The following is a 27,492-nucleotide window of genomic DNA, read 5'->3' as shown; positions in this document are numbered from 1 at the left end:
AAAGTCAGCCTTCACAAGGAAGCATTATATCCATATCCAATGTTATGAGGGTTCAGCACCTACAGGCTACATGTATAGCTGCAGTGTTCAATGCAGTTCATAATTCTGTAACAACTTTTATTTTGATGGTTCATCAAAAATTATCCTTTTAATTTTCGCTGGAGTCAGTTGCTTCTGGTCCTCCAGATTGCTAACACCCATCACTTTACAAAGTAGGTGTCAGTATCTAATCTCAAAAGTTTACTTCTCCAATCCGATGAATTGTTTAATGTCGTATAAAAGAAGTCAACTTTAACTGTACAAGATGAAAACGAAATATAGCCCAACAATAATGTAAATGATATCACATCTCAAGAACAGCAAACTTGTTCATAAGGCTCATAGAGTTGCATGTATTTCTTTCTATCTACTTATACCTTGATTTTGTACCACAAAAGAGAACTAAGGTTTCATAACTGAACCTTCAAAAAGCCTATCATTTCCACAACCAAAAAGAGCTGTACTATGTAGAAAACTGCACATATCCTGACATGAGTCTGCTGTAGATCTTGTTGAGAAACCTGGTTCTTGTAGTCTGCATGTGGATAATAAATAGTGGCTGTTAAGTTGTATATTGGAATAGAACCTTAACAAAATATTTGAACCAAACGACATTATAGTTTGAAAGAATGGGTTGGAACATATGAAATACATAAGCACAAAACTGATAGGTATTGTTCACAAATTCACATGCTTGTGGTGCCTTTTTTTTTTCTTTCCTTCAACGTTTTGCAAAAAAGACCATTTGTTTGAAATGAAAAACCAGATGATAGGCTGAAAAAGATGAGTACTTCTTTCAGAACAGAAGTTTCAGCTTTCAAGAACTATGATTTGAAAACAGCAAACTCTTGATATTGCCTTAATCATATAGGTGTTTCGTTCTTTACCATATGCAAAGGGCAGTTTGTTTTACTGCCCGCATTGCAGCAGCAGCAAAGGCTTTGGCTGATTCTGCATCTGCTTCTGCTACCTCTGCTTCTCTTGCTGCCTTTTCGGCTTCTAAAAGAGCTGCCTCCGCTTCTGCAACTACTTTCACTGCCATGGCAGCAGCCTGCCGTGGGGTCATGATCCTCATCTTCTCCAACTCCGCATCAATATCTGCTTTTGTAAGAATCTTCGTACCACTGAGACAACACTCCTGCTCTACTTCTAGAAGCAAAGTAGATGGGTTCTTATCTGAATATGAACTTGGTGTTAACCTGTATCGATGCCTCACCTGTATTACCCAAGCAAGAGTTTCAATCAATGTATCTGCGTCGATGGAGCTCAACCATAATTTTAGTACAGCCCAAGGTAATCCTAAATAAGTTTTCTTTTATTTATATAGAAATGGTGTTTTGCACAATATAAAAAGCAGCCAATCACCTTTTTCAATATTCCACAATCTATCAAGGCCTCCAACTCTCTTTTCAACAGTTTGTTAAGGTTGCTAGGCACCAAATAGTTCTCCTGTAATAGATGTTAATAACGATGAAACGAATATAAATTCTTGAGGAATAGTAGAAATATAAACAAACTGATTGATTGTCTTTTCAAATTTCTGTGTAAGAAGAAAACATAAATCCTTGGATCTACCGTGATATTTTTAGCAATAGCAGTAGGGGTAGAACCGATTGATTCCTTCAGCGTATCTATGGTATCCAATATAAGAGTATCCAACCTACATTAGTAAAATTTACATTGTGATAAAGAATTTAACGGAGCATAATGAAATGGCTTTAACAAAAAACTCAGATAATGATGTTCATGCAAGAAAGCAACAACTGCTAATATATATGGATTGGGAGGCAATTCAGAAAAACAACAATTCACAAGGTTATAGAATCTTCCATGAGGCATGCTCATTAACTTCAGATCATCAGTCAATATATGATATTCCTGGTTTATACTGTTAACCGCACCCTTAGAAAGTGCACAAAAGGTTTCATTATTAAGCCCTATCGTATCCATTTATTTCTTTGTAAATGCAGGTAAAGAGGTGTAGCAAAAAGGGGGAAAGAACAGAACAGACATACACGTCATAGACTTAAAGAACCAGAAAATGGAGGCAGAGTTCATATTCCCTTGGGGTTGACTTTGTGCATGTATGACCTATTTCATCATGCTATTCCATACTGCTCCTACACCCACACACATCAATCCAGATGTACCCTCATGGATGGATAAGAAGCTCTCGCACTTCCTTAAAGGTCAAAGCAAAAGGCGGATTTCCATCCTTAATTCAATCATTTTCTTGTTCTTATGCACTTAGCTACAATGTGAGACTATGCAATAACCTATGACATACATTGCTAGGTTTACTGATTATATAGTTTTAATTTGCCTTCATATCAAGTCTACCAGTATCTTTCACTCCATTTTTCAGTCAGAATTTCTAGTCTTCGCTAATAAATAGCATACAAATTTACTCAAGGACTCGATAGTAATAGAGACAGATAACTAAAACTATTCTTAGTATATCAGATTCATTCTTCTCATGATAATCTAAGGAAAACAGTGCATATAACATAGTTAAAAACAGGGAAGGCGTAATACAACAGAGGGTTGATATGACCTTGGCATTGGCAACTTAGAAGTTCTGTTTTGCAATGATAGAGCTAATGTTGTAGAAGGGTCTGTTTTCATGAAATCTTCTTTAGGAGCACTAGTAATATTTCCACAGTTCTCAGTTGGGAGTGTTGTTGGTATCCAAGGTTTAACCCTTTGACAAGCTTGAAATCCACCAGCCATCCTACTGCGCATATTTCTCCACTTATCCTGCTCCAGCAATAGATAAAAATCATAAATATACCGTTGTGTGGATGCACCATATCTGAACTTTCTAATAATCCAATGTACACATAACAAAATTCATCAGCACAATAGCACCTTGAGGTCCACTTTTGAACGAAGATGCAAGACAGATCCAAAATTTGGGTCTTTAAGAATTGCTACCCATTTGCCTATTCCATACTTTACAACTGCAGCTTTAAGAGCAGCCTCCTCTTCCAATGACCATTTCCGCTTAGGCACACTCATTTACGAAGTTCTTAAATGTTCCCTGCGACAAATTCCAAAAAAAAATAAAAATAAGAAACAACATCAAACAGAGAGAGCATGTTTTCAATCTTTGTGACTTAAAAAGGAACATTGCCTATACATCAATACTAACTTAAATATAATCACCCAAAAAAATACCAAACATTAAGAATGTAATCAAGTCAATAATCTAGGGCTTAGCTTCACACGAATAAAAACACCACATTTCTACATATAAAATAAGAACCATAAAAAAAAAATAATAAATAAAAATTGAGAACTAGGAGAACTACAAATTACGTGTTAGTTCACAGGCGAAAACCGACAAATGTTCAACTGAAGAGGTTTTGTGGTTGCTTACCTAAATGTGCATCTATGTATTGTTTTCATTTTACAACAGATGACAATAACAAACACTCTCTAAACAAAAATGATTACTAACATATCATATATATGACAAAGTAACACTTTAAAATTTATTTTTTAAACAAATAAGCACTTTAGAATAAGCAATCCCAAAGAACAAACATACAAACAACAAAAAGCTAAAAGCTTTATTTAACTTATGCATCAACTTTTGAAAATGTTGATGCACGTGCACCCAAAAAGATACACAACCACCACATTTACATTAAAATTATACATGAAAATCAACATTGCCACAATGCATTTTCATCATCTATAAGCACTCATAGCATTCTAATTCTAATATATTACAGTATTAAGAATGTGTATAAAATGTAGTAAATGTTACCAAAATTCTGTTTCTTGGACCAAGGAGAAGTAAAACCCTAAAAATAAGGGTTTTATTCTTACATTTCACTACTCGCTAAGTAAAGACAAAATTTAGCTCCACTTTTAGTTTTTTGGCCCCTTAAAAATATTGGTTAATCCCTGCCCATTCATCCTGTACGATATGTACCTACTTTGGCATTTTGGGTGTACATCAAATTTTTCACTTTTCCCCCTTGTATATTTATTTAATTTTTTTTTTTTTTACAGTTTTTATTCTTTAAAAAACCTCAAAAATATTATATGGTCTTTTCTACATGTTATTTTAGATTGTTTGTAACGAGTTATTAACTTGTTATCACACGCCGTTTCTTCATTATGTTGTATATTCACGACTCAGTTCGTTCTCTTTTAAAATTCAAGCTTGGTGGTTTGATTCCAAGATATGAAAGCTTAAAGTTGATTGTATGTTGTAACAAGTCCGGTCTGACAATAATTCAAGGTAATGTTGTGTTGCTACATCTGTCACGACCTTCAAACCATTAACAGAATCATGGCATATAAATATTATCACTCTCGCAAAATGTACATATATATTGGACTCACACAAGTACAAAGCAACCTAGATACAAATCCCATACAAAATCATGGCTCAAAGCCGAAGGTTGATTTTACATTGACCCTAAACTGCCTTCTTTCAGGCATATTTATAATGCCGATTTACATAATAATACATCTACCCAAATAACACATACCAACTTATGGCCTTCTCTTATTTATGGTAATATCTCAGAAGCCTTGGCTATACTCTCATAGTTGTGTCAAGCTATGGAGTGATATGCCACTACACAGTCAAGCAAACATACTATTAACACGGATTCCACTAGTGTCTGGCAGCAGTTGTTTCATGTAATACTTGGATCCACGTGATAGGTTTATCCTTTTTCTCCTTTCCTCCGGTATGTACTCGATCGAGCACTCGGAAAAACCACGCCTTACAAACCTGTCAAAATGAGAATATTTCTTGCTACTGTCAAAATGGGGAATATTTCTAGCTAAGTTCAAACATTTGTTTCCTGCTATTACAAAATCATTGAAGGCGTAGGATTTGAACCACAAACAAGTTGAAAGATTGTTTTGACACCCTACCCAGTACCTTTATCAAACAACATACAGAGTAAATTTTTAAAAAACTTCAGCCCAAGTATAACTAAAAAAACATGGATCTTGTAAATTCAAATCACAAAAATGATTACACATTTGTGGAACAAATTGTTAAAGTAGGACATACCAATCTGCAGTGCGGGTTGTCAGCAAGAAAAGCCTTTGCAATCCTATCGAAGAAGCTTTCTTCTCAATATAATCTGCAAGTTTGCAATGGGGTTAATACCAATCCATTGTAAAAAAAAAGCAGATCAAACAAATAAAGATTTCAATATATATCAAGTCATTGAGCTTTAAACATGAATCATAGCATATTGTAGCATAAGACAGACATGAACTTTTTTCATGTACTTCCGCCCGTTTTGACCCCTTATCCACAATCAAGGCAAATTAATGGTCTTACCGAGTAACTTGTCGCCCTGTCCTTGTCCCCGACAATCAGGAGAAACAGCTATAGCGGCAACCTCCCCACACTTTTCTTCATAATATGGAAACAGAGCAGAACAAGCAATAATTTGCCCTTCTCTCTCCACCACAACGAAAGAATCCAACGTGTTAAGTAGCTAACATCATAAGAAAATGTACAATTAGGTTATAAATCAATAACTTAATAATATTCAGACAGAACTAATAAAACAAGCATTAAACAAACCTCCTCATCAGTCCTTCTAACCAAAGTTCCAGAATCTTCTAAAGGCTTAAAGATTTGTCGTATTCCAGGAAGATCGTCCACCTTTGCCATTCTTGTACCTTCATAAAGATCACTGTAACGTGCAAAGAAAAATTTCACTTAACTATATGTTTCTTGAAACTCAATTTACTTTTTTTCTTTAAATATGCATGCAGCATACCTAGCAACCATAGTCCCCACTCCATCTCTTTGAAACAATTCTTTAAGTAAAACTCCGGCAATATTCCCATCTAGCAGATGAACTCTCTGGACACCTCCCTGGTGTATATAGAAGGACACAATTAGTAGTTTAATTTAAACAGTGGTCCAATATTACTATAAGGACTTACTCTGCAAACAAAAGCAGCAGCAGCCAATTCTGATAAGTACCCATTTGATCTACTGAGTCTTTCTTGCCCTCCAATGGCAAACCCTTGTTCACTTGACCACAAACCATTTCCATTGTCAAAACCAACACCATTCTGAAACGTTGCAAATCTATCCCTAGATGCCATTCCATTCTGTGGCGGAATGGAATTAGATTCCTCATCGCCAATGGCTTTCACGTAATTAGCAGCAATCTCACTTTGCTTTGCTCGTCTGCGAATTAACATGTCTGCATCTTCAAGAGTCAGAAATCTGATTAACCGACCCCATTCATCCAAAATGGGACCATCTATAATGCATATAAGCTTCTCAGCTCCAAGAGCCAAAGCGCAAGCAGTAGCAACTTCATATGTGCTGCATTATTGACAGATAGGAAGATTAACTATTAAAATTGTCATTCACATAGTCACAATTACATACCTTTCAGACAGGATTAAGTAAAGAAAGTATCATGAACCATGCATGTGTTTCAGATTACTAGCACCGTGAATTTAGCATGAGTCTGAACTCTGAAAAAGTGCTATAGTTAGAAACATTCGGTTACTTACAGGGCAGATATGTACTCGTAATTTATTATATGCAGAATGTATCCGATAGTTGCTACATGTGTACGGTGGACATGACTCGAGAATATAGGTCTCTTATATTTAGTTAAGCACATTACAAACAAAAGGCATGTGACAATGGCATAGAAGGCATGCAGATGGAGATGTGCATCTTGTTAACAGGTTCAGGTCAAAAATGAGCCTTTAGTAGTATGGGCCAAAATGGTACAGGTCAGCTTGTATGGACCACAGCACACTACTGTGCTCACCTTTAAAAAAGAAAGGTGTTGTGAACTTAAAATAATCTTTAAGTCAACTATATAAATTTAACAATATAGGAAATTGTATATGCATTAGAAATAGACTTTTTGTGACTGTCAATCAGTTTGATATGTTCAGCCCAATAGCATTCACTTAAGCTATTTTCTGTTATACCCGTTTTTGAAATTAAACACAATGTAAAGCGACCTGTCCATAAGTAAATGGGTTAAAGTTGCTAGCACGAGATCTTTAAGAGGTTTTCCTACAGGCTACAGGTACAAACATGCAGAAGTAAGAAAGGTAAGCAGAGTTCGTTAAATATAAAAAACAAACAGGCTCTTAGTTGGTATGCAATTTGGTTGAAAGTTTTCAGCAGGTCTTGGAGATATAATTACCATCAACCCAGGAGTACCAAGCTACAGAACCCAAAGAACTTATTTTGATTGCATCGGGTCATAAAACTTGGGAGGAAGGGACAGTTATCTTGTTATTTTGCTCAAGTAGATCATGGCAAACAGTAACAAAAGGTACCTATTAGTAAATCCATAGACTATATAGCATACTTGCAATTCAGTACACCACCAGAGCTGGAATATCCAATGTTGCTTAAGATGACAATAGAATCATTATCCAGCCTCTCACGGATTCGATGAACATCCACTTTCTTCACTTCACCTGTGGCTCCATAATCAATCCCTTCAACAACTCCTCTTTTCTGTTAATAATTTTACATTAAGTCACAGATAATGCTTTTAAAGCCTCGAGTGAAACAACAAACATTGCTCGCTAACGTAAATATGAATAAAAATCACATTCAGACCACAAATAAGTCACTTTAATACCAAGACCACATGCTGCATTCCGATAAAACTATATTCAACAAGCTCATACATATGAAACATACCATCAAGACTAAGCACTTGCAAAAAACAACTACATCGCAACGAAAACTATGCAAGAAAAACTAATAATAATAACACAAACAAAGCAACAAAATGGGCTAAATTGGGAAATGGGCAATTAACTTCTATGTGGAATGATAAACGGTTCCATGAGAGGCCTCTAAGTCAACATGTGACACAAAAATATGATTGTTACAGCTCAGATAAGTCACAAAGCTACTGTTCATGATATGATTAGAGATATTGAGTGGATATGGCTAAAGGATTGGTATGATAGGGTAGCTATATTGAATAATGTACAGGTTTCTGTTCTTGACAGCAACAAATTGGATAGGGTAGTTTGGGTGGACCAAAAAGGTAAGGAAGTAAGTTTTAAGGTTAGTAATGTGTGGGCTAATACTCATTACTATGGCAGCATGGTCAAGTGGGCTAATATGGTTTGGTTTTCTCAGTGTGTTTCTAGCCATGCCTTTATTATATGCTGGCTTTAAAGTACATTTAAATACTCAAGACAGATTATCAAAATGGTATCCAATGAAGCGATATGAGTGTGTGTTTTGTAAGGGTCAAAAGGATTCTGCTGCTCATCTCTTCTTTAGCTGTGATTTCTCAAAGTGGATCTGGCATGAAGTAAAGAATAAGACAAAGGGTCAGGAAACCCCTATTGACTGGGATGGTGTTACTGAGTGGTTTATAGATTCTAAATGCCCAAAAAGTGGTCAGAATGTTGTTCAGAGAATCTCATTAGCAACATGTGTGTATTGGATATGGAAGGAACGTAATAGCAGGCTGTTTAGACAACAAAATACCCCAAAAGAAAAAGTTAAGATTTTGATTCTGAAATGCATCAAAATGAGATTGTTAAAGCTCAAGTTTAAGAGATGCTGTGCATATGATGAATTAAAGGCAAACTGGGAAATGAATCAAATGGGAATGAGCTAATGTGTGGAGTCGTAACTTGTAAGATGATAAGGAGATCTGATATGAGCAGGATATTTTTTAGAATAGATAGATGATCATATCATGTTTGGGTTGAGCAGGAAGAACGGCTTATGCAGGTCTTGAGTATTGTCAGAAATTAGTGCAGGACTTAGTGAAGGATGCCAATGATAGCAGTTGGTATGCAGCCTCCAGAAACATGATTTCGTATTTGATATATTGTTTATTTAGTTGTGTATGTATAGTCTGTGCTTGTATTGTTTGAGTGTAGATAGGAAGTCATATAGTTAGAATCAATTGATGTAGGATATTGAGATGCATAAAGGTTGAAAAGGAAATGCATGTCCATTTCTGTTGGAATTCAAACGATATAATGTTTTTGATCTGATTAATAAAATCGAGGTAGCAGCATCTTTATATAAAAGACAAAAAAAAATATAAATAAATAAATTGAGGGTTAAAGACATCATTTCATTCACCATATATGCCTCAAATAATGAAAGTGGAAACAATCCCACAAATCCACCATAAGTAACATACTAAACCTTACTACTACCTTAGTTCAATCATTTATCCAGTCTATCAAAAACATACTATTAAAGGCCTTAAAATAGCAAAATCACTGGTTCTTTCAAATTTTAGTGCAACAAAATCAATGTGTTTTCTGCATCATATGACATGAAAGGTATTTATATAGGTGTTCCATCAAAAAAAAGATAGCGGGGGTGCACCGAAAACCATTATCAGCCTAAGACCATGGAAGACTTTCAGATAACATAAACTGCATAACAATAGTCAACATAATATACCCCAAGATGTTTAACAACCCCATCACGCAAACTACAGCCGCCCTGCTCAATTCCAATTCTCTAAAGATGTTACCGTTCTTTTGTTAGATGATGTATAAGTTATTCTTGTTAGTTTTCAAAGGAGGTTGATAAATATAAGCATCACAATAATATCTTGTCTTTGCTAAAAGGAAGACCAATTGTAGATTATACAGTCCATCCACTTCTCAATTTTAAAAGGCTTTGTCCTTTAAACAAGTGAACATAATGATACTCGATCCATATGAATCACACGTTCTTCGCTACTACAAACGGAATGGTGTGCCAAAATGTCATGTATGTCTGTCACTGGGAAAAATGTAAACAACTCTCTAGATGATAACAAATTGGCCCATCCACTAACCCCGAGTATGCTATTGTCATCAAGTGTGAACCTGAGATTGAACTTTTACCTTTGTGATAACCATCCTTCATTTCATTATAAAACCCGCAGGCCGCAGCTAACATGCAAATAAATGATAGTTATCAAATCTGACCTCCATAGTAACTAAAAGTTGCAACCATTTTTAGACTTCTTCAATTCAAGGCTTGCAACATGATGTGCCTTTAGATTCCCATGAACATTTTCCAATCTTGGTAACTTATGGATCTCGGTTACCAATGCAGGTAATGGCTCGTGTAACAAACCCTCGTCATCAATATTCAACTAGACGAAATAGGTGGTGAGGGCGGTGCCTGCCATTTGTCAATATAAAAAAGGATAGAAAGGTATTTAAAGATTTGAGAATTTTCAGGATCAAAATAAAATGATCACAAATCTCATCTTTACATATTTCTTTTTTTTTTTTATTTTTGGTTTTTCATAGGCCACAAACAACTTTTTTTTTTATCACTAGCCAATTTTGACCAAAAATCAAAATGTGAAAGGTCAAAATCGGTCCATGAAAAAAAAAAACAAATTTGTTATGGCTCATGAAAAACCAAAAAATAAAAAAAAAATGTAAAGAAGATGGGCTTTGTGATCATTTCACAAAACTCTAACCCTAAATATCTGTTTCAAATGGCCATCGTCTCCCGTGCCACCTACATTGTTCCGTTGAATATTATTGATGACGGGGTGCTACAAGAGCGATTAACAACGTCCATGAACGAGATTCGTAAGTTACCAAGATTAAAAAATGTTCACGGGTATCTAAAGCCCAATCTGCAAACCTAAAACTAAATGAGATTTCCAAAATGGTTTAACAACAAGTGCTAGTAATTATGAAGGTAGGTTAGACTTGATAACTATTATTTTTATGCATTTCAGCTACCCGGTGATCCGGTGGTTCATGAAATGAAAGATGATAACCACAAAGATAAAAGTTTAATCCCTCCTCCACATTTGTTGACTACAATGTAGCATGCCCGAGGTTAGTGAACTAGCCATCTTATTACAAGTCATTTAGAGAACAGCTATTTAGAGTTTGACCGGTAACAAACATAGAGACATTCTATGTATAGCATTGCGCTGGCAGAAAGCGTATGATTCAGATGGATTCAAGACCAATATATTCGCTTGTTGAAGAAGATCGACTCTTATAAAATTAATAAATAGATGGACTGTATGATCGATAGTTGTAAGCCCCTTTCAGCAAAGTCAAGATTTTATTATGATACTTACATTTATCAACCTCTGGCAAACCTAACAAGAATGACCTATACATCATCTAACAAAAGAAATGGAACGGATAAATATGACACTGTGATTTCTCTTTACATTTACGAGCAATGTTCATTGTTTTACTTGTAACTTATATGAAGTACTACAAGAAACATATATAAAGATTACCTTGGCTGCAAGAAAGTTACCACTTGCAACACTCACACTGTCATGCCATCGCCTATTCTCACCATGTCGACGAATGCTGCATAAGGATGGTCCAGGGGACAGCTTTGCCTCGATCATTAATCGAATTCTTCCAGCTGAATCCATCGCAGCTTTGAGAGAATCAGAGTCGGTAATTCTATATCTTCCAACATATTTGGGTTCACGTCCTGCAACACACAAACATTAGCAACAATTTAGAGCCAATCTTGTAGAATAGCTAAATACTTTAGACAATGATCCGTTTTGGTAATTACAACTTTTTCCGATCCGTGCTAGTAATCGCAAGTTTCCAAACACCTAATGTGTTATTTAGAGTGTAAAAGGAGTAAAAAACAAACAACCATAAAGGGGAATGAAACTTCAATTACCAAAAGGAGATAAAAGTGAACAAACTGCACAAAACAAGGCCGTTTAAAAATAACCCAACTATTTATGTATATAACTGGTCTTTTTTCACAGATGTTACAGTCATATAAGTCATAAGAGGTCAAATACATCAAACCGAAGAAAACATAAAATTACTATAGCAAATACACATACAAAAATCCAATAATATAGTTGAAATGTAGTGTTAAAGAAATCGAAAAAACAAACCTTTGTCAGCCAAAAGCTGATCAATTTGAACATGTGTCCCTGGAACAAGAACAAATTTAATTCCCAATCCATGTAGAAGCGATATATCCTGCATTCGTATATAGACCGATACATCATATATGTTATATATATGTCATTAAAATATAAAGTGAGCAAAAAAAAAAAGGAGAAAAACTTGCCATTAAAATAGGATCTAAAAGGGAACTTTCTAAGACTTCGGCAGAAAGAAGAAGAACAAAAGTACTGCCACGATGGGCCGTAAAATACGGCCAAGCTTCTCTAAAAAAAGTAACAAAAACCTCATCCTTAATATTAGTTTCATTTTCAGCGCCACTTTCACTCTCATATTCGCCCAAAACATTACAACAAAACATGTTTTTGTGTTTTCTTAATAATTTAACATCCGCCGAGCTACATGTGAGTGGTGTCTGGACGGAAGACCACCGAGACAGGGAAACATTTGGGCGGTGTGATGGTGGTGGTGAGGTTTGACGGTGGTGGTGGTTTGTTAGGTTTTGAAAAGAATTTGAAGCTGGAAAAGCAACAGCAGCCATCAGAAAAAACAAAGACCACAGGGGGGAAAGAAGGAAAGATAAACGATATATATATATATTTATTTATTTATTTGTATTTAATTAAGGTGAGTTGCTGTTGGGACCACTCGCGTGCGTGGCTGCCTGATAGGGTAAAACGTTTGTTGAAATTGTTGCTATACTCGTAATTTTGACTTTTAACTGTGTGTGGTCAAAATCACAAATAGTCAACATTTTTGACTCTTTGAGTTTGGGCCAATCATATTTATCGGGCCTAAACAAGTGATTCTATTTAAAAATGCCAAAAAATAAACGGCTTTGAAAGTTGAAAAACTGAAAACAGAACCGAAAAAAACCAGTTTGTCTCAGTTTTTGGTAAAATTGTTGGTTTGAAAACCCGTTTGATTTTCGACTTTTAGATCTAGTTTTTTACTGTTTCATATCGGTTTTATTTTAATTTTTGGAAAAACAAAAAAAGTTCAACCTTTTAACCGAAACCGGTTTCAAAACGGTTCAGGTTTGGTCAAAACCAATTTCAGTTTGGAACCGGTTTCTATCAAAACTGGTCTTTGGATATGGCTAATTCTATTTTGTAGATATTCTTGTAATTGTTTCTCCTTCATAGTTTTTTTTTTAACAACGAAACTTATTCGTGAGACTAAACGCAAATAATGCAGCCAGTGGCGTGCCTATATGGGGGGCAAGAGGGGCAAATGTCCCCCTCCAAAATTTAGATTTTGTCATGTATTTATGAAATTTTTAAATATTCCAATAGGTTTTTAACATTTTGCCCCCTTTTAAAATTTTGTTTTTTTGGACTTTTAATTTTGCCCCTTTCGAAATTTTTCCTGGTACCGCCTCTGAATGCAGCGACGATGGTAATATGTGAACGCTGAAAATCGTATACTTAATCTTATGAGAGATAGATCGAAAATATCATGAAAAAATCGAGCTATATTAGCTCTAATAGTTTGCCTCAGTTTTCAGCTCTCGTATATAAAATGTTACTCGTATTAAGTAATGCATAAGTTGGCCGTAGCTAAATTATTACCTTCAAAATTACATCCAAGTTAGGACCTTCAATCACTTCGGCACTAACTACTAACACAAATGTGCAACCACGATGTACCAAGAAATATGGTTGAGCTTCCCTCATCATGCTCACAAACATGTTACTCCACTGCGTTTTTCCACCACAATCATCATATCTACTTCTATCATGGTAACGACCACTTCCATTGCCATCGCATTTCATCACTAGACTAGACTCGATCTTCTTGAAGCCAATCTCTCTTATAAAAGTACCACCAACAAATGTTTTCCAGCATGGCGCCCATGGACCATTTTCATTTTTTTGCACTTGAAAGTAAGGCTTCCACTTTAACACAGCCATTATAATCAATTGTTATCAAAGTTCAACTAGCTAATCTATATATAATGTAAGATAAGACATAAGATGCTTTTTTGTTTTGTCATGTCACAAAAATGCAGGAAAACGTTTACGGGGCAAGTCCTTAATGGTTTTGCTTGCATCCAACCAGTATTATAGGTTAGGTACATAAAATAAAATCATTATATTTAGACAGTGGGGTACCTTTATAATCTATATACTTTGTAGTACTACACCGTCATGTGGCCATTGTGGCAACAGAAAGTAATTTGATAAATTGATGTGGAAATATTGACGGGCCAAAATATTCGTTATTGTTTACTGCTTACTATTACTATTATTACTCGTATTATTTTTTCTATTACTCGTCAAGTCTTTAATAAACTCATTATTTTTCATATAAATCAAAAATCATGTTAACTAATTAGAAAAGTTTTGACTTAACAATTATTAATCACAAATTTAAGTTAACGAACATTAAACCAATTATGAGACACAATTTAAAAAATCTCTTTTATTTATTGACTTATTGTTGGTTAGCTTTTGTAAAAAAGTATGTTTGTTGAAGCTAACTAAAAACTTCTAAAGTTCCATGTCAAACACACCCAAAGTCTCTTCACCTTGAGAACACTGAATACACAATAAATTCAAAAATGAACACTGCTACTTTTACAGATTTGCAAACCACAATACATTTTATAAAATAAGAATTACGTATATATTGATACATACATGTATGTATCAATGATAATTAACTCTTGTTCAGAAAATAATACGTCGTTTTCGAAAAAAGAATTAAAGAAAATTAATCCTTGTTCAACAAATGAATATGAAACGTACAAAAGTAATAATGTCATATCAAAGAATGATGCTATATTCTTTTACTTGATTCTATAGCATATTACTATGTCTCTTGGAATATTACTCACATTTATCTTAGTTCTATATGCATACTCGAACCATATGATGATATATATTATAATACTTTTAGTGATTTTATGTGTAATATCGTAACTAATAAAAATTGTAAATGTAATTGTAACACTCAATGTCGTGTTTCACGAGTTTTGTATCCTAATATTTCGACGGTGTATGAGAATTGAGAAGGTTGAGATGTAGACAGTCTTAACTCTACTAGGTAAAGAGACTGCTTTCAGTTTCAGTCTAAATGATAGAAAATGTTATTAATGTAAATATAATTGATGTAAAATATGTAATTTAGTTATTAATTTTAAATGTTGAGTTATGTATGTTATAAAAAATTTCATTAAAGGTATCATATAATGAAATAGAGATTTTTGAATAAAAAAAATTAATATATATTTTGGGTTATAAAAACTTAGGATCAAGAAAAATGAGCTAAGGAGTAATTGTTTTGTGATGTATTCCGTTCCCTTCAAAAAACTAGATATATGGGCAAAGATTATTCCAATAAAAGATCGATGTGCATTTGTGATTGAAATAGTACCAACGACGACGACTTTTTGGTGCAAATTATGGCCCTATGGCCCTCGAAGCCATGTTTACAGCCTTCATTCAATGTTAGGCCTTTTTTGTGATAACCTGATTGAAATGATCGATCATTATACACATTCATGCAAAAGAGTGTCAACACGGCTAGTTATACGTAATGTTTAGATGGTGACCCATTGGAGCTTCGTTTCAACAGAAGACAATCAATTAAAGTTTGCGTATTTGATATGGATATCTTTAAAGAAGCTATATCTAATGGTGAGATGCCTAAACAACATGTCAACAGCCGCATAAAAACGTTGACCGAGGCAACAAGGAGTATTGGAGGCCTAGTAGGATCCCCGAGATATCCCCGAAATTAATGGGGGTTCGGGACCTAGAATTGCAACAAAAGAAGAGTTCCATAAACATGTTTCTTATTAATATTAATAATAAATGAACAAATTTCTAGAAAGCCATACACGCTTGTAAGTTGTAACTGAGTTTAAAGAAAATTAAAGGTAACTTCTTCTAGGCATATACGTATACTAGTGCTCAAATGGACGAGTAGTCTCAAAATATATTAATTAAAAATTAGAATTCAAGTATATTAAATAGATACCGAAAAAAATTAAAATACCTAAAATTAAACATAAAATGATTAATCTAGTTAACCTTTTTTTTCAATTTTTGTTAAATAAAAAAATTGTAGTTTGTTATATCTAAATTTAAGACGAACACAAACAACAATTTTAGACTATAATGAAAGCTAAACAAAGAAACATACAAAAATTAACTCTATATAATATTTGAATCTATTTAACCATTTTTTCAACTTTAGTTAAATAAAAAATTTGTAGTTTGTTATATTTAAACTTAAAACAAACACAAACAGCAATTTTAAACTATAATTTCGAAAACTAAAGATAAATATATAAATTGAAAAGTACATACTAATTCATCAACAAGGACCATCTCGAACGTTTTGATTTTCTTTGGGTTGTTCCACTCCGAAACAGTCCATACATGCACAACACAGAGTCGTAGATGATGGTTAACCTGTGTTGGCTTAAGATTTTCAAGATGAACTAATGTGGTTTTATTTTTGGTTATAATAAGCCATGATAACCTATAATGGACAACAAACTAAATTAATAGAGATAATACTAACAATAATACAAAAATTCAATGAGGTCGTATATATATAGATATAATATAATATAATTTTTGGGAGACTTTTAAGGATAAAAAGATTGTTTTATTAATAAAAAGTATGCCTATAGATTTGATAATTAAAAAAGGGATAAGTATCCTAGAATGTAACAAACTTTGGACGAATGTCTATAGTAGGAAATAACTAAAGTTATGTGTATTATATGTAAACAACTTAAAATAATATTTATTGTATGTAAGAAAATGTATCAAACCAATTAAAATATGACAAGTGACACCTATATATGGTTGTCACGTATGCTTTCTTACGTACAATAAACATTATTTCGAGTTGTTTACATACAATACACACGACTTTAGTTATTTCCTACTATAGACATTCGTATAAAGTTTGTTACATTTCAGTATACTTATCCCGTTTAAAAATTAGATGATTAATGAGGAAAGAGTTTTAGGCTAAAAGAGGAGATTAAGAGTGTCAAGTGTACCCCAACCTTTTTTTTAGTTATATTAGTATAGACAATACAAATACCCAATCAATACGTACTAAGGGGAAAGTGTATAATAAGTGTATAAAAAAATAAAATAAAAATTGATCAGTTATATTTATAATTAAGGGGAAAAAATCACTTTAAAGTGTTATAATAACAGAACAGCAACTAAATTTACCATGACCATCAACCTCACATAATACATGTTCTACTCTTGCCTTAAAAACAGATCAAAGCAGGGAATTGATGTAAATTACATATTTACACTCAATGCAAGTTTAATTTCCCACACGGACAGTGAAGGTGAATAAGTGAGAGTTTCCTCAAATTTCATTTTCTGAAATACTCATCAAGGCCGGTTTCCATTGTAGATGTTGACAATGTTGTCTCCCCCTACCTTGCTTCTGCTTTTGCTTTGATTCTTGTTGTTTCTATCGGTGTGGCTCTAAACATGTAACGAAACACATCAATGTATGGCGTACCACGTTATGAATTAGTACTCCAAATAGATTGAAATATTCATTTTTCAAATTTATCGTTTATAAATATGAAACCGACGTGTATATATGCTAAATACGTATTCAACAAAGCTACTTGAAGTTTTCTTAATGAGCACGACAAATCGCGTTCTCCCTGGTAATTAATCATAACAAACAATATATAAAATCCACAATTTCACATTAAATAAGATTTGCTTATGTATAATTTATGTATATGAATTGAAAGTACATCAAAGACTTTCAATCATATATCTTGTGTGTTAGTTCAACATAATTAGGCTCTATATATATTTAGCACAAAATAGGTCACATCTTGTTGGATTATATAACTATTATCAAATCAAATCACAAAGCACGCAGCAGAATATAAAATCTATGTAGTTAATTAATTAACCAAGATAAAAAACGTGTATCTTAAATTGGAGAGAATAAAGCAAGAAACCTTTATAAAAAGGTTTGAATTAAATCTCTCTACGATTGCACACACAACGTTGGAATGTATGTATGCTAGTACTTGATCACGAACTGAACAACCCTTTGTTGCTATCTTCTTATTCGAACCACACAAAACCCCGAAACCCTTTTGTTTTGTTGAAGTCGATCGAACCAAGAGAGAGAAGAAGAAGAGATTTTTAGGGTTTTAGAAAACATAATGAATTGTGTGTAGAAAACAATTAGATTAGGTTTCTATTTATAGTGTTTAGGAAACTTGATGACCAAGTTTAGGGTTTTGGAACCCCTTGATCGACCGTCCCCTCTAGGAACATTCTAGAGGGCCTCCTAATTGTTTCCTAATTCAAACTCTCCTTCGTTAAGTCCGTTAGTTAAGTACCGTTAACTATTAACTCTTTTAACGGACCATCGTTAGTTTTTCGTGATCAAATTAATCAATAAATTACATTTAATATATTAATTAATTATAGTTACATTCACGTTGAGGTGTGATCCCATAGGCTTAAATACTTTCCAGACATACGTCCATTTTACGTGATCATATTTTAACACATGCCACGAAAAAAAGCTACAAATTTATGCTTAGTAATATTTTGAGCATATAAATTACTAGATGTATTAGCTATACACAGTAACTAGAGACGTATCCATATATGATTTGATATTAAAAACAGCTGGTTGCTTGATTAGTGAGAGAGACCGAATGAAAATGTTAAGTTAATTATTATAATTCGGGCTAGAAGTGATGCACGAATTTACCAAAGGAGAGACACACAAATTTAGTTGAGAGATTGGTATGTGATTAATTTTAACGTATTTATGGTTAATGACTCTTTATTTATTATAATTAGAGTATTTACACTTTCAACCCATTTGGTGTCTAATGTATGCACTGTTAGATCTATTAGTTCTAAACACCTAATGGAAAATCCTATAGTATCTCTTTAAGAGTAAATACGTCTATCGTATGTTTACAAGACATAGGGATTTCAGTTATTAGAAATTATCACATCAAGAATTATAAACAATCAGTGACACATTAACGTGGTTACAACATTTAAGCAAGCCGTAGCATTTTACCCTATATGAGATAGAACTCTTTCAATTCATGCAATAATAACTAAATTGAACAAAGGTAACAATTGTGAATTGTCAAAGTAAATGAAAACCGGAAGGGATTGTGTAATGTAAATAAGTTAGGATCATATATTTTAATTGTCAAAGTAAATACACAGCCGCTTGACAATAATTCCCCATCCTAGCCAGATCAATGATTGATAGTATATTTTAATTCAAAAAGGTTGTGTATAATAAAAATTGCTAGGAGCTAAGTCTTGCTTATTTTGGTAGTTATCATTGGTGAAATTGTGTATTATAATTAGTGAGGTTGTACAAAATGTAAAAATGTTGTTATCTAGAATAAATATTGAATGATGAGAGGGAATGTACAGAATTGTAAGAAGTTGCAGATGTTAATTAATAAGTTAGATTCATCGAGAGCAACTAAAGGTGATGTGAGCAAAGTGAACGTACATGAGTACTACTCGTAGTAAAAGGTTTAATATTGGTATTAGTATTATGTGAGTGTGGTAGGTAAATGATGAAGCTCGAGTTGAGATGGAAATTGAGAAGAACAAGGGTGATTCAATCAGTAATGCATAACGACCATTAAAAATTAACAACGGTTTCATATAAAAAGATTAAAGTAGATGACAAAAATGGTAGTATTATTTAACCATTATCAAGTTGTCTTAAGTTTGAATCTTTACTTAAGAAAATAACTTGAGATGGACAGAAAGATAATTGGTATAGACTATAGACCACGGGCAAAAAGTACTCCGTTAGACTACGTATAAATAATGACGCGTCATCTTAAGTAACTCATAACAAGAAAAATCTCATTCATTTACAAAAATCATATTACTTGGTTTGTTCGTAACATGTTAGAGGTTAGAACGGACGGTCTAGAGTATATTCACGTCATGGTCACTAAAACCATGTTGGATTTTGGCGTGAAACCACATTATCACCGTGGTTACTAGCGTGGTAGCTTTAGTGTGATGTTTGCCATTTGTGTATAAACCATCACACCATTCTTTTCTACCTTATTACAGTTTTACATACACACATGATAAACGGAGGGTAGAGAGAGGCTTAAACAAATAAATCATACGTTTATCATCATCTCACAAACTTTGGAAAACAAAATAATGTCTAATTTAAATTCAACAATTGCACAAACAACATTTCTATATCCTTTTTTTTTTAACATTACATGTCTATATCATAGAGAGATTTTTCACCAACCTTCAATACAAATTTATTGCAGGCTCTCTCTTTTTTTTTAGTACAAACCCCTGCTGGTGTAAGTGGTCCAGAGAGTAGAAGTGAATTTTACTGTACATTCCTTGATTTTTCTCTCACCAGAGAATTTAAAACAGTTAAAAAAACAGACTGCAAAAAAGACCTATTAAAGATTGCTCTCGTTGAGAGTCGAACTCAAGACCTCCCGCTTACTAAACGGGTGCTCTAACCAACTGAGCTACGAGAGCTTCTTGTTTTAACTATTTCTGGTTCCTTTTATATTAATGAACTTACACCCACCAAATTGTATAAATAATAACGAACTAATTACTGAAGAAGATTTGTTAAAAAAATAGAGCAAATCTATAAGATTGTAGTTATAATCTTTAACTTTTAAGTGAATATAAAAAAATAATAATAATAAAAATAAAAAAAGTTTTTAAGACGGCTTAGGCATAAGGTGAAATAGCAACCATCCTAATGATCATGTATGAAGAGTTCAAAAGCACACCAAAAATCACCAAACAATAATCTTCTTCTATCTCTTTCTTTTAATCTTTTGAAGCAAAAGAGTTTACATAATTGTAACTTTTTTCTAGCCATATTATATTTTTTAATGTAGTTGGCTTCACCTATCAAATATAATTCGGTTCAACCTTTTAGACGTAAACATTGTTGGCCATATCATCTCATTATCTTACCTTCTTTTACGTTTTCACTTTCCGCTTAGTGAATAATATATATATCGATGGACTTCATTGCATCCTTACAACTATGAAGGACATCGATGAAATAAATAGTCCCATGTGCTTCTAATAAGTAATACAGCCAGCCTTGGTAAATCATTACACATACTCTCGGTCACCAACTAAGAGTGCAGGTGTTTCTATCAAACCGATGTTTCAGTATGTCGGCCTAAGATAGCCTACTGCATTGTGTTGTACAGAGACTGAACTTGTGCTCTCATATATTCACCCAGAGGTGGTCCAAATCCTTAAAGATTCATAGGAGATTGTCCTTCTAGTAATAGTATTCAACTATTTGTCTATTTGTGCCGAATTTTAAACAGGATTTGATTAGATAGCTTTAAGTATTTAGGAAGTGATAATACGTTTCCTCATTGCACTAATCATGCTTGGTTGATTCTTAGGAATCGCTATGATCATCCAGAGAAAAGGAAAATGCGGTTTAATTTTGATTTAACATGACAAGCCTTATAAAATGATAAATTCAGCACGGGCATGAAGCTGAAACGACAGGCGTATATCGATTGCCATATGAATATCTAAGTTAAGAAACATCGTAAATTTAGAAAGAAAGAAAAAAAAAAAAAAAACACTACCACCACCGTGACAATCTAAGGGTCTGTCGTTACATAGTTACACAGCTGGTATACTAAGTGGTTAAACGAATATAATTTCGATTACTTAAGTTCAATGTTGCTACCAAATTCAGTATCTTTTCACTTGACATATGACATCTACTAATTTATTTCCGAAAGACTAATAGAGGCAATTTGAATATGAGATGCCTATTGGGCCCCTGGGTAGTTATTACTTAACGACGAATAAAAGCAAAGCCGAGAACCATAACTGGGCTGGACCACTCAGCAGTCATATTGGCCCAACATCATTCGAATACATTCATTAAGCATACCTAATGCAAATTGCAAAGAATCTCATATATATATGAAATCAATGATCTTTATTCAATGAATTAAATGCTAGCATTTATTTATCATCATTCAAAAGTCAAAACATCAGAGAAAAACAAAAAATTTGAAATTTTTCGGGATTTCAAACTTCCTTGTCTAGCTTTCATGTTGTCTTTCATAAGTGCTAAACTACTGAATACAAGATTAAGGCAGTACTGACCAAGTAATCTAATGTGAAGCCAATAATTGTTATGAACGGGAAAAAAAAATTCACATATAGAACAACGGGCGGTCTCGATTCGAAAAACTGACAGCTATGCTAGAGGAGTTGGAGGCTTGAAGGAATGCACACAGCACATGTATCATAACATATGTACTTTGTTTGTTGAACAGCAAACGTTGAACCGTGATTGAGGAACACTTAAGATGCAGCAATTTTATCATGATGTAACAAGCGATTTAAGACCTGATTGTATATTTGTAGGTGCCTTAATTATCACTTGTTGTAAAACATTGAGACGAGACCAACATATTGGATAGTCAAAAGGAAATACACAAGATAGATAATACTTCAAAAATGTTGTATCGCGTTATTCTGCCTATCATGAAGTATTGCTATATACTAGTAAATGTACATTTCAATAATATCAAGTATCTCAGTCGTCCTCAAAGCCTTAAAAGATCCATGCCCGATATCAAAATGTGTGGAACTAGCAAACTTAGTACCATCAACTCAACAAAGCTGATGTCTTAGATCCTAACTCGAACGATAAGTTCATCATATATCACATAAAATTGTTTCGCTAATGAAGTTGATTGAAAGAAATGGCAATCAAAACCCGCCATATTAGGCATTTTTAGCATTTCACTCATAGTCGTTCATTCTACTAATAACTATTACGCTTTCCTGAAAAAGGGCGAAGGCTTAACGTTGGTCACCGTAACTAGTAGCTTCATGGGATGTCGTTGGTTTATCCGTCGCCATCTTCTTAGACATCCTTCTTTGCTTCACCTTTATGCAAGACGTCGGCTTCTCTCCTATTAGATAATCAAATACCAAATCGTTGGTTTCAAAAACTCAAGACGATAATAAAAACTAAAAATGTGATTTGCAAGTATCCTTAAAAGATACTTAGCACATTGATTCATGAATAACCAAATGTCTTACTATCATTTCTGCTTTCGGGTTTCTCTGAGGCATTTCGTCGAACACCTTCAGGGTGTTGATCATTATCTAACTTATCATCACCAGGCAACACCGGACCGATTATCGGTCTACGTTTTAAACCTCCAGTTTCTTTAAGTTTCTTTTTTCTAAGTCTTTTTCTTTGAGCTCTTGTAAGCTTTCGAAACCCCTCTTCTTCTTCATTCTCACTTGACTCTAATTCGCCCCTTTTATTATTTTCTTCCTCAAATTCATCTGTTGTATCTATACCCACATATATAGTTTTATATATAAAAAAAACAAATTACATAAATTAGGATGTAAAAAAAAAAACAAAAAAGAAAACAAGGAAACCCACTAATTTGATGATGATGACCAGAATCGACGATTTCCCGCGCAAAATCGAGTGTTTGATCATCAAATTGGGTGTGGGGAGATGGTGGAGGATAGAGGATGTTAATTAAGTTATCATGAAGCTTTTGTTGCTTCTCTTTTTTCTTATTAAGATGATTCATGGTGATCTATAATAATTTTACTAAATTTGGAATCAAAGCATTCCCAGTGTTTCATTATAAAACCAATACTAAGAATTTTTATTTATTTACTTTAATCATGTAATTTTTTTATGTAATTAAATATTTAAGTTGATAGTTAGATTATTTTTTATGAGTCACTACTAATTTCAATATTCAATTCAATTGAAATCCGAAAACTAATTTTGTTATACTATATGGATGTCCGCGATTTGCAGTGATACCATTTAAAAAATGATAGTTAAGTGTGGTGATGATGGATACGGAAGACGATGGTCGGGTGTCAGTGATGATGGACACTGGAAAGTGATAATATGAAAGAAAATGAGACAAAGAAGTGGTGTGAAATGAACGTGTTACTTATTTTAGGGTTACGGGTAATTTAGAAATATTGTAAAAAAGTGCTTAAAGTGTTAAACCTTATTCTCTTTATAAGAGTTTATAGATTACAGGGATCAAAGTCACTTTTAATTTTACTCAAAATTTTGAAAATTTTTATTATCAATAATATTTGTAATTGTAATGCCTCATGATTAATATTTTATTGTCTAAAATACATGTAATACTTCATCATTATACGATAAAATTTACTGATTTTGTATCATTGACTGTTTGGGGGAAAATAATTCGCATGTTTTTCTTTTACTACATGTAATGTAAGTGTAATGGCTTATTTTTGTCATAATGGAAGCCCATTAGTTTCTAATTATTTGACCATGTGAGTAAGCACAATCCAAATCCAATTCTTATAACTTTTATAAAGATGATATTCCTTCCCTTCGATATCTATAATCTATAACAAGTTATAAGAATCATTATGAATCATTAATAGATAGATTGATATTTGAAACAAAATATGTAATCAGTTGATTTGATCAACTCATGTTTTGTTTGTTGGTTCGTCTTTATTTTTAGTTGTGGTTCTTTATGCTCAGTTGGTTCATTCCACCCAAATCGACCCCATCGAGCTCATGTTTATAATCATTAACCTTTTGGTTTTGCTTTACTTTTTATGGTTTGTTAGATTTCTTCTCACATTGGTTAAATTTGGAATTTTTTTTTGCTAATCTAGGTGTCACCATTTGATTGGTGGTTGCCATTTTGCCAACCAAAAGTTGGTTTATTGTCAACCACGTCTACGTCATTCACCCTTAAAAAATAGGTTAAAAAATAGGTGACACATTACAATTTAATCTTGACAGACCAAAAAACCCAAATATTGTATAAAACAATAAAAGGTATAAATTATTTATTTTATCGTGTTGCACGGATACTTATTTAACCAACTTAAATTCTACACGAAAACATGTCGGTTTTATCTATCTTAACTAAGGGGTTTTTTTAATTATTAATTGTTAAATGTATTAAATGGTTGAATACATAAATAATGTATGTATTAAGAAAAATATAGTTATTTTTATTTATTAAGTGAAAAAAACAAACATAAAATTTGACTAAATGATTCAATTCGTAATTATTAAACTTATGAAGTACAAAGTAAACAAGACCTAAATGTCTTTTATATCAATCCACATAAATAAAAGATACCCAAATAAAGATGATTAGGTTGTTCATTGATTAGCCCACGAAACGACCGACCCCGACAAATCTTTTATAATTTCATAAATTAGCTAAACTAAAAGTACCCTATTACCAATCACGTTAACTATAAGTTTGTGTACTATCTCGTCCAAGTAACAATATGTCGTTTTTCAAACCAATATCCATTGACCACTATTTGTACAAGTTGCAACTTAGTAAAAATGAATCATAAAGAATAAAAATGTTATATAGAATAAAATTAGTAAAAAAGATAATAAGTATTTAGAAAGAAAATGAATTCTGTTATTTGATACAAACAAAAAATAAAAAAAATACAACATTTAAATAACAGCCAATATTAGCACATATAATATCATCAAACAAACAAAAATTTTTTATTCCCACCCATTGTAGAGAATAGAGAGAATGGAAAATATTCCCACAACTCCATTTTCGATTTCATTCCCCGGTGTAACTAAACAAGATAAGTGTTTCTCATTTCTTTTCTCTCCTTTCCATTTTATCGTACAAACACCCCCTTATTCTTAAACTTGACAGAAACTCCTTCATCCACCTTTTTCATTTATGCTTAATCAACTCAACCTCAAATGGATTTTCACTCTCCATTGTCTTAGAAATGACATGATACGTAGGATACGATTATAAAACATTTAAAATCGGCAGTTCTGCACTCATCCAAACTGATTTAGACTTGAATTTTTAACTCTAAATTTTATCAGCTTACCTGTAGTACCAATTATGCATCAATACACAAGGTTATCATTCTCTTTTGGGAATAACTTCATCATATCGTGTTACTCATCAGGTCTCGATTATATAATGGGGTTGATCTTTTCCATGTTTTATCATCTTTGAAATTCTCTCTCTCTCTATATATATATATATATTTATTTTTTCATTACGTTTCAATATATCCTAGGGGTTTCATTATGTTTTTGAAATCTATGATTTACCAAAATCAAATAAGGAAATATAAATAACAATAAAGCTACATCATAATTGATCAAAAGCCTTTTCATTTAAATTACAGGTCTGAATTTAACTGTTGTTCATTTAATCTAGAAATGAGCAAAAGACCTGGAAACCCGCAGCCGACCCGAAATCAGCCCAAAGCCTCAACGGGTCAGGTCACGTGTCACGTTTTTAGCGCATTCGTGGGTCATGGGTTGAATGAGTCGGATCGGGCCGGGTGAAGTCAAAAACCGAAAAATTGTGAGGGAAACCCGTGACCTGACCCGAACCTTCAAGGGCCGGGTCACGATTCCAATTTTCATGCTTTGACGGGTCATGAGCCATCCCGATTGGGGTCGGGTTTTGACCCGTGCACATTCCTAATTTTTCATAAATAAAACATGTCGTCACCTCTGCTTCAATGAAGTGAGTTAATGTCTACAACTCATCTGTAATAAGTTTAGTTTATTCATAAATAAAGCATCAATTATTTAGTTTGTTGATAAGTTAAGAAGTGGACCCTCGAGTGCTATCATTTTTCGAGTTCATTAATAAGATATGTGAGTTGTTTATTACTTTATTTAGATATGGTATGGTATTCTTTTTTTTTTAAAGAATCATTTGCTCGATCTAGCTTATATTATTTTAATTGGGTCTGAGAGTTCTCTCATCTTCAATATCTAATAGGAGGAGAAACTTTCAACTAAACCAACCAAAGACACGACATTAATTGGGGTCCTGCCCCCTCTGCAGGACTCAAACGTGCTTCACTGGAGGACTTTATTTGTGAAAATCCTTTAAATGTTTTTCTCAAATCTCGAACTCAAGCCTCCAACATATAAAGCTAGTGTTCAACCATTAAAATATAATGGGAATTACGTATGGTATTGTTTATCACTAGTATATCATCAAGTTTGTGAACAATCTGTACTTGTTGACTACCAACTTTTACGTCGTATATTTTTGTGTTATTATTGTTATTTTCAAGTTATACACTTACACTCTACTATTTTAAAGGATTTTTGAATATTTATAATGTACCAACCCAATAATATAATGAATCATGTTAAATACAACCCTAAAAATAGTAATTTAGGTTTATTAAATAGTTGTTTTAGCAATTGCGACTTAAAAATTACTCGTATCATTCTATAAATAGTTTTCCAAGAGATTATTCAAGTTTTGAAATTGGGCTATTTGAAAATATCAGAATGATCAAGTTTTCTCTCCAGGTTAGAATCGCTCGGAACTTTTTGTTTGATTTTATTGTGGCTCAATCCTACTCGTGGGCTACGACTAGATGTAGAAAGCTCCATATTTCACGAGATGAGTGGTTTCAAAACCCCCTAAATTTTTTGTAACTTATGTTAAGGTTTTACGTTGTCGTTTCGTGTTTTTTTTTTTAAATATCGTATTTGTAA

At 33.2% G+C, this 27,492-nt stretch overlaps 3 protein-coding genes and 1 non-coding gene across 4 annotated transcripts; all 4 read right to left on the bottom strand.

The window, feature by feature from the left end:
* Positions 1 to 332: 332 nt before the first annotated feature.
* Positions 333 to 3,884, bottom strand: LOC122606184 (telomere repeat-binding factor 1-like). Its single transcript, XM_043779146.1, has 7 exons — positions 3,812 to 3,884; positions 2,908 to 3,079; positions 2,594 to 2,796; positions 1,615 to 1,699; positions 1,405 to 1,488; positions 927 to 1,255; positions 333 to 574 (listed from the first exon to the last, which is right to left on the bottom strand). Coding segments are annotated over exons 2-7 (852 nt in total). The 5' UTR covers positions 3,058 to 3,079; positions 3,812 to 3,884; the 3' UTR covers positions 333 to 573.
* Positions 3,885 to 4,331: 447 nt separating this feature from the next.
* Positions 4,332 to 12,478, bottom strand: LOC122603812 (probable amino-acid acetyltransferase NAGS2, chloroplastic). Its single transcript, XM_043776631.1, has 10 exons — positions 12,089 to 12,478; positions 11,910 to 11,997; positions 11,277 to 11,482; positions 7,380 to 7,531; positions 5,974 to 6,364; positions 5,805 to 5,902; positions 5,606 to 5,717; positions 5,357 to 5,516; positions 5,081 to 5,153; positions 4,332 to 4,792 (listed from the first exon to the last, which is right to left on the bottom strand). The coding sequence occupies exons 1-10, from the start codon at positions 12,461 to 12,463 to the stop codon at positions 4,642 to 4,644; spliced, it is 1,806 nt and encodes a 601-aa protein (XP_043632566.1). The 5' UTR covers positions 12,464 to 12,478; the 3' UTR covers positions 4,332 to 4,641.
* A 7,901-nt stretch (positions 12,479 to 20,379) lies between these two features.
* On the bottom strand, positions 20,380 to 20,453 carry TRNAT-AGU. The gene has a single exon. It is a non-coding gene; the product is annotated as a tRNA-Thr (tRNA).
* Positions 20,454 to 22,423: 1,970 nt separating this feature from the next.
* LOC122606103 lies at positions 22,424 to 23,572 on the bottom strand. The gene is made up of 3 exons (XM_043779067.1): positions 23,383 to 23,572; positions 23,028 to 23,288; positions 22,424 to 22,897 (listed from the first exon to the last, which is right to left on the bottom strand). Exons 1-3 carry the CDS (start codon positions 23,537 to 23,539, stop codon positions 22,785 to 22,787), a joined length of 531 nt encoding a protein of 176 aa, XP_043635002.1. The 5' UTR covers positions 23,540 to 23,572; the 3' UTR covers positions 22,424 to 22,784.
* Between the last annotated feature and the right edge of the window lie 3,920 nt (positions 23,573 to 27,492).

Source organism: Erigeron canadensis, chromosome 6 (assembly GCF_010389155.1).
Source record: "Erigeron canadensis isolate Cc75 chromosome 6, C_canadensis_v1, whole genome shotgun sequence".
Lineage (NCBI taxonomy): Eukaryota > Viridiplantae > Streptophyta > Magnoliopsida > Asterales > Asteraceae > Erigeron > Erigeron canadensis.
This window is presented reverse-complemented; position numbering and strand designations above follow the sequence as displayed.